Source organism: Pogona vitticeps, chromosome 5, assembly GCF_051106095.1.
Source record: "Pogona vitticeps strain Pit_001003342236 chromosome 5, PviZW2.1, whole genome shotgun sequence".
Taxonomy (NCBI): Eukaryota; Metazoa; Chordata; class Lepidosauria; order Squamata; family Agamidae; genus Pogona; species Pogona vitticeps.
Genome location: NC_135787.1, coordinates 162,184,190 through 162,192,162, shown reverse-complemented (window position 1 = coordinate 162,192,162; position 7,973 = coordinate 162,184,190). Strand labels below are relative to the sequence as shown.

General features: G+C 41.7%; 1 protein-coding gene across 1 annotated transcript in view; it reads right to left on the bottom strand.

The window, feature by feature from the left end:
- Window positions 1-3,929: 3,929 nt before the first annotated feature.
- The window catches only part of SHISA8 (shisa family member 8), a 43,188-nt gene continuing 39,144 nt past the window's right edge, over window positions 3,930-7,973 (bottom strand). The window contains exon 4 of the mRNA XM_020787954.3: window positions 3,930-6,935. Within this exon, the coding sequence (XP_020643613.1) occupies window positions 6,562-6,935 (374 nt within the window). The 3' untranslated portion in view covers window positions 3,930-6,561. The remainder of the gene's footprint in view (window positions 6,936-7,973) is intronic.

Below are 7,973 nucleotides of genomic sequence, written 5' to 3'. Positions count from 1 at the left end.
CACACTGGCCACGTGACCATGGAAACTGTCTTTGGACAAACGCTGGCTCTATGGCTTGGAAATGGGGATGAGCACCACCCCCTAGAGTCGGACACGACGGGACTAAATGTCAAGGGGAACCTTTACCTTTACCCTTTTATGTGGTCTGGACGTTATAGGAAGCATCTTCAGTGCCACTCTGCAACATAATAAGATAAAAGATTATTATTGCAGAGATTGAAAATTCACAAGTGCATAACTACAAAGAATGGACTGTTCTTAATTTTATTTTCGTATTGAACAGCAGAGGGCAGAAGTTACTTACCAAATCAGTAGGTCTACCAAGTTCAATTGAGACCATATTTTGCCATGCTCCAAGGGAAGTTACTGGGGAAGGTAGACTGAGTTTTCCTTGCACCTCATGTACCTAATCTGAATGAATATATGCCACATTCTTTAGGTCTTATATGAGAGATGGGAATCTAAATTGAGTAGGCCAGGTTCTGTCTTCATGGATACCTTTATGTGCACTAATTATTCTTGATTTTGTCCCTTAGTGTGCCTTCATGTCATGTTCCTTCTTTTTTTTCTTTCCTCATCTCTGGCTAGTGGGCTTCCTGTAATTTAAATTCAATTTTGGGGGGGAAAAAAACACAACTCCATTTTATTAATGTGGGATATTGTGCTTCTGTACCCATGATTCAGTAAGCCAGGGAATGGCCCAGTCATGCTGCACAACATCGTTCCTGCGTTGCCAGCAGGAAAAAGGATGGCAAGCTTTACATAACAAAAGAGCAGCCTAAATGTTGACAGCACCCAGGGCAGCAGTCTAGGTGGGTCTACAAGATACCGTCTTGTGTTCACACCATTCACAAAGTGATACGAAAAAATGGAAAATTCCAGAAGGAGACTCCTTATCAACTACTTCTCACCCAAACAAAGCAATTGTCGGGGCTGTTTTTCAATAAGTGTTTGCTGTTGATGGTGTGGTGGGCTTGGAATTTCAGAGTTGTGCTAAGTGATGCTTCTGTAGGGGTAGATTAGAGCTACAAGATAATGGAAGAGATGTCTTGGAGTATTTTATTTATTTATTTTATATCCCGCCTATCAGGTCTTGCGACCACTCTAGGCGGCTTCCAAATACATACATAAAAACGACAAATAAGTATAACACAAACATTATTACATTAAATGACAAATTCTACAGGATGGGAAAGAATAAAAAAGAAAAAAATAAAGAAAAAAGATCAAATATTGACTGGAGGGAAGGCCAGCATAAACATCCATGTTTTTAATTGGTTTTTAAAGATACCCAGCATAGGATACTGCTCCAAAGTTTCTTCTTAATAACCTAGTTAGTTTCTGATGTGAAATTACTTGTGTTCTCCCTGTGTCTTTACATAAACTGAGTTCCAAAAAGCTATTTTTTCCTGAATGTGTGAGATTTTGAACAGAACACCACTACCAAGCAGGAAGTGTGAGTACATACAGCAGATCAATCATAAATGATGCTTGATATAGAGAAAGTGAATAGAGACAGGCTTTTTCCTGACTAGCAGCAGGGTGGGGTCATCCAGGGAAGCTGAATAGTGGCTCATTCAGAACAAGTGAATCATTTCACACCATCCATAATTAACATAAAGAAGTTGCTGTAATAAGCACTGGTGACAAGACTTCCTGTTTTATTTCATGATGTCTTTATGCTGGCTCTATATTCAAAGACATTACGTATGTTCGAATGACAGTTGCTGGAGAAGAGATCTGGCACCAGATATGAAGCAGGTACCCTTCTCTTTCCACACTTCCTGGGCAATTCATTGTCCATCCAGTGTACAGTAAACCTGAGAGACGACTTGCAACAATATATCACTTCTAGGAGAATCCATTTTTCTCCCAGATACTGGGATTTCAGTTAAACTTTGAGAGAACAGACAAGCATGAGGGTCTGTCTGGCAAGTGGTGTCCTAGTTCCTGCTACTCAGAAAATCTTGGGGGTTTGATACTTTGAGCCTTTGCTCTACTACAGTACTGCTGATGTACTGAAAATCAATCTGGGGACAACTGAGTGAGGGGAGGAGGCTGAATTCAGAAGTCCCATGGATATGTGCTCATAATCTAGAATGCTTCTATTGCTTTGTTGCTTTTAAATCTTCTTAGTAATGCTTTTATCTACTATTTTTATACAGTATTTGTTTAATTGCTTTAAAAATTTTGAATCTTCTATTGTTTCTGTTGTTTAAGGTTGTTTCCGTTTAATGATGTAAGCAGCCTTGGGTCCTTTTTAGAAGAAAGATGAGGTAAAAATCTTAAGTAAGCAAACAAGTGCAGAAATGTCCAAATTGAAATGGATACATGCAATCTCCCAGTCTGCATCATGCATCCTTCTGTAAGCAATCTCTTCAGACTTCTACCAAGGGGGGGGGGTTTCCTGTCTGACAGACCACTGGATAGAAGGGGAGGAAGAGTGTGGCTACCCTGCTGCAGGCATGTGACCAAGAAGCTCCTGCCCCCATATAAATTTGATCCCCAGCTGTTTAAAAAAAGGTTCCCTATATGTGCTGTCGAGGATCCCCATGCTCTGATTCCTTTGGTGTGCATGCTGTCCTTGGTCAATTTTCTTCAGGCCTGCCTCTCGAGTGTAGCTACCCACACTTCCCACCCACATTGTGCTAGTTCACTGGCCTTAGACTTCTCACTGTTGACTGCTGCTGTCTCACAGTAGGAAGAAAGACACAAATGATGCAGAGAGACTGTCTGATGGCAGGTTTCTGCCCCGTCTTAAGCTGGACCTGCCTCTTAATTCCAGAAACACATGGAAGCACTTACTGTGCACCTTACTTTAAGGCACAGAGACCACAAACAAGCATACCACTTGGATTAGAGCAAGGGCAAGAGATCTCTTCCATCGTATTCCACCCCGCCCCTAGATTTGCTGCACTGCGAAGCATTTCATTCCTGATTACCAGCCTTGCAAAGGAAAGTGTGCTACTTAAAGCACACTCTGCGTGAGTTATAATTATGCAGACTACACATTGCCCCAACCCCACCGACCTGGGTACTCAGTTTACTGAACCTCTGAATGATGGAAAGCTGAATCAAGCTTGAGCCATCTAACTGAGCCTAGGATCAAAATCAGGTTGTGAACAGAGTCTTCACAGCAGCACTGCAGTTCAACCACTTCCCCCCACAAGCCTCCTGTAGGCTGGAGAAGAGCAAGAGGGCCCCTACCCCACATTCGAGAGAAGAGAAGCAGCAGATGCAAAGAAGATTTAAGGCAGGCCTGTTGTGCCTTTTAACAGAAGCAAGACTAGAGATAGGATTCTCAGGCTAGGATAAATGAAAATGGAACAGGCACTAAAATTTATTTTTGCCATCTTCTGTAGCTTTCAGGAAGAGAGCCTCAGAAGTACCAGTGGTCCCTTTTGACAAATGAGTGGGACAGAGAACATTCATGTTTCTCTCATTTATTGCTTCCATTCCCCTGATGTGTATAAAAATCACCTCACACTGACATTCCAACAGCTCACTTGCCTCACTTTCGCCTTTTCATTGCCCAATGGCCACTGCTGCTATGCACCTCCCTGTCCAGCTGGCCCCTTTCCGCCCCCCCCTTCCCACCACTGGTGCAATGCACATCCTTTCCCTTGCCTTTCCCCCCCAAAAAAAGAAACCACAAGGAGTCAAAAGAGGCACCCGTTTCGTAGCAAAGAAGAACTGAAAACATGAGGCACCACAAAGCGCCCCTGCACTGAACCGAGGATGAAAGTTTCTGTTGTGGACATTCTTAACGCAGAGCATTCAGAAGCTGAACTGGTAAAATTTGCCCTTGTACTGAAACAGCATTATGAGGCAGGTCTTTTCTGGTTGTTTTTCTGCCTGCAACACAATTGTTTTAGGTAGGAAAAATTATGGTAGCCAAAATAGCTCTTTTGGACAGAAACAAGAAAAAGTTATTTAGTGTTTATTTTTTTATTATGACATTTGCTTGCATGAGCTCCAATATGTAAATCTGTTAGTATTTTGTTGTCAAAATCAGCATAAATATCTGGAGTTTAAGGGTGTCGAACGTCTTGGAAATGATGATAACATTTCTGGGCTTTTTTCAATACACACATAGCGTTTTTTTAATAATTATGCTGAGTGGTACATTTTGGGATTAATTATCAAGTTGTTTTTCCCTTGTAGCTCTGAGGTGTCTCCCAGGACACATTCCCCCCTGGAAATCTCAGGCTATATTTTTATGGATCTAATGCAGCAAAATCAGACAAAATACAGTTGAAGTTCCTTAAATGTGATGGTGAGATGTGTGCTCTTCTCCAGGGGCTAAGCCAACGTGAGATGACAGGCAAAATTAAAATATGGTTACTCTGATTTGTGCCATTCTGTCAAGTCCACAGCAGAGTCATGTGACAGAAAGACATGGTGAAGCAACATTGTCTTTTACAAAGTAGGCAGTAATGGAGTTTGTGAAACCTTCCTCTTGTCACCATTGCAAAGTGCACCTTTCCAACAGGCAAAGAAATTTCTGTACGCATTTTGAAATCTGCAAAGCCTAAAAGCCATCTATTTTTCATTCAGTTGGAAACAGATCCTGAAATGTTGCTGTATTTAGTGTTGCTCCCCCAAATACTATTCTCACTATCTTTCTTGACTTCTTGCTAGAAATTATCTGTTATTATACCTATCTCATGTTTAAAACAACCAGCTGAAAGGAGAAAGTTGGCTCTTCCTTCCTGCAATGATGGCACCATTTTTGTTCCCCCTAACAGTAGATGCTGCTGCATCCTTGATAATACATCAGATTAAGAGATCATCCTGAGCTAAATGGTTAGCATCTCTTGCAAAGGTTGTATCATGACAGAAACATCCTTGACCATCAGTTGCCACATGACCAAGAAAGAGAACTAGATAACTTGCTTCTGATCTATTCCTTATCTAAGAAAAAGCACATTCTCTGCATGCACCAGGCTCTGTGAATTCCTGTGTCATCAATATTTATCTGTAATATTGTTTCATCTAGAAATAGAACAGAAATCGTTAATTACATGGCATATTCTTACTGTCCAGAAGGAAATAACAAACTCAGGACTGAGCAGCAGAATATTAAGATAGAGATGCAACAGAGGACTGGGGATGGTAGTGCTTCAGCCAGTTGACACCTTTGTCGTGGAAAATCTCTGGTTACAATATATTAAACACAAATATTTGTATGGGCTAATAGCTAGAGCTAGATCAAAAGAAGGAGAGTAGATTTCTTTCCACAGTGGATATAGATGCGTAAAAAGCATGGCTGCAATCCCAGTCATACACCGAAGGATGAAGCATGTTGCATCTAGATCTTATAACATCATATACTAAGAAGAACGGAGAGCTATGAAAAGTAATTTTGGATTACCAGAGTCCTCCAGCCAGCATAATCAAGAAAAGATGCTGTGATAGATTGAATGATGGAATATTTCAAGAACCAGTATGCTTTTTTTCTTGTTAAATGTAAAATAAAAACGGCTTTCTGATCTAAACACTCACACCTCTTACCTTGGTTCTTTTGATGTCAGATCAAGCCCCTGATAGCAAAAAGTAGACTTTCCAGCCCCTGACTAAAGAAGGCTCCCTGGAGAATGTCACTAATGAGGTATACAGAATGAACAAACATACACCCTTACACACCAACAGACACCATTTGTGGCTGCATTTCAGTATCTGTACGACAGGTGCCTTGTTCTAGCTTTTTTCACAATTCGATGTAAAATATCCTCTCTTGAGCAATGCCCATGTTTTATATACGGTCCACGGTCATGGTGCATGGTGGAAGGCAAAACATTTTGGTAAGCACAGAAGATTTATATGCAACAAGAAATATTAACAAATGGCCTTAAACCAAGAAAAGGATCACACTTTGAATGAAGGGAACTATATACTGTATATATTTCTTTCAGCCCTTTGTCAGTTCCCTTTTGAACAGTTTCTTTCTGCTTTCCTTTTTGCTCCCCTCTGCCTGTTTGTTTTGCACTCATCACTGGGAAAGGCAGAGGAGGATTGTATTACATGGGAAATATTGTTCAAACAGGGTGAACTCAATTATTGCAACAGTTTATCTTGTCTTTTGTCTCTCTGCGCTCCTTGTTGGGGGAAAAGGAAGCTCCACACGCTCCCCTGCTTTGATGAAACTCCATGCAGAAGGGTAGTACAGTCCATCACATCGCCTGCAGGATGCTGACCATTCTGGTGTAAATGTGATACGATAAAGTGGTGAACTAGAAACAACAGTCGTGCACCAAATCATAGGGCAACATGCATGTCAGTTTCACCATGCATGCTGGGCAAATTCTGTCAGGATGGAAGAAAAACTAAGACCCACAACCCAACACCAGAGGGCCACACTAGATGGGCAAATTCTGTTAGCAGCTTTGGATGGCTTGATTTGTACTGCTGGCCACTCATCCTTCCTTTATCTTTCCCCAGTTCCTTCAAACAACCTGGCAGTGCCAGTGCAGAGAGGGGAGGAGCTTGCATTCCCCTCCTCACAGGCTGCTTGAAGATTTTAGAGTAATGGACAAATATAGAAATGTGAGGCAGGCCATGCTAGACGGTCACTTCTGTCTTGCTGTTAGTGGAAAAGGGCCGTGGTTGGTGGCCATAGTGGGTGGGCGTTTGGCTGAAGACTTCAGGCAACTTCTCAATACTGAACTGGCGCTTGGTGGTGTAGGCCTGTCGTCGAAGGTCAGGGTGACTGTGGTCCCAGCCGCCCTTGAAGGCAGGGCTGCCTGCCAGCGTGTGGGCATTGGTTTTCATCATCTTGGCCTTCTGTCCTGGTGTTGCCAAGCCAATCAGAGCACAGCCATCCTGAAAAGATGGAATGTCTTTCTGGTTTATCGTCAAGGAAGCAAAGGGGATAGTGCTTGACGGTGGCATGTCCACCATAGGAAACCTCTTGTAGAATTCATCAGGAGCAGTTTCTAGAGCAGAATATATGAAACGGGGCAGAAAATGAAAAAGAAACATTCTTAAATTGTCATCACACAGCATTTGGCAGCTTTCCTGGCAGCAACCTCCATTTTACTAGTCTTTTATAGTTTAGACATTCTATTTGTATCACAAGATTAAGAATAAGAATTGACTAACTAGACCTCTACATAAACCACAAACAAAAGAAATATGACCTGATGAAGCTATGAAAAATGGAATTCTACGACCAAAAAAATATGTACCTTTGGACAAAGATCTAAATGCAGTTGCTGGAATCAACTAAAGAAGAGTGATGGGATCAATATGATACTTGCCTTACTTACATCCTGTATCATGTTCTACGTGAGGCTGCCTTTGGAAAGTGTCCAGAAACTTTAGGAGGTCGAAACACTGCAGCCAGGTTGTTAACTGGGGCTGGTCAAAGGGATGACATAACTTCCCCCCCCCCCCCCGGTTACAGCAGCTCCACTGGCTGCTGATCTATTTCTGGACACAATTCAAAGTACGGGTTTTAAACTACAAAATCCTAAACAGCTTGGATCCAAGCTAATTCAAGGACTGTATCTCCCTTTATGAGCCTGCCTGGGTGTTAAAATCATCAGGAGAGGCCTTTCTCTCAGTCTTACCATCTTCACAGATGCGTTCGGTGGGAACACAAGAAAGGGCCTTCTCTGTCGCTGCTCTCAAGACTCTGGGACTCCCTTTAACTGGAGGCCAGTCAGGCTCCATCTTTGCTGTCCTTCCTCAAGCAGACAAAGACCTTTCTCTTCAGACAAGCTTTCCCTGAGCTACTGACTATCTAAGAGGGGTTTTAAATGGAGTCTTATGTCTTGTTACCAATTTTTAGTGTGGTTTTTTGTTTGATTCATGTTAATATTTATATACTTATATAAATAAATAATATGTAACCACGACAACAGATTCATTGAGTCTACTCTACTTGGAACTAACAATTCAGTTTGGGTCAAAGTAAATACACATTACACAAAGTGCAATGCATAATTATGATAATAGATAAAGCATGCAAA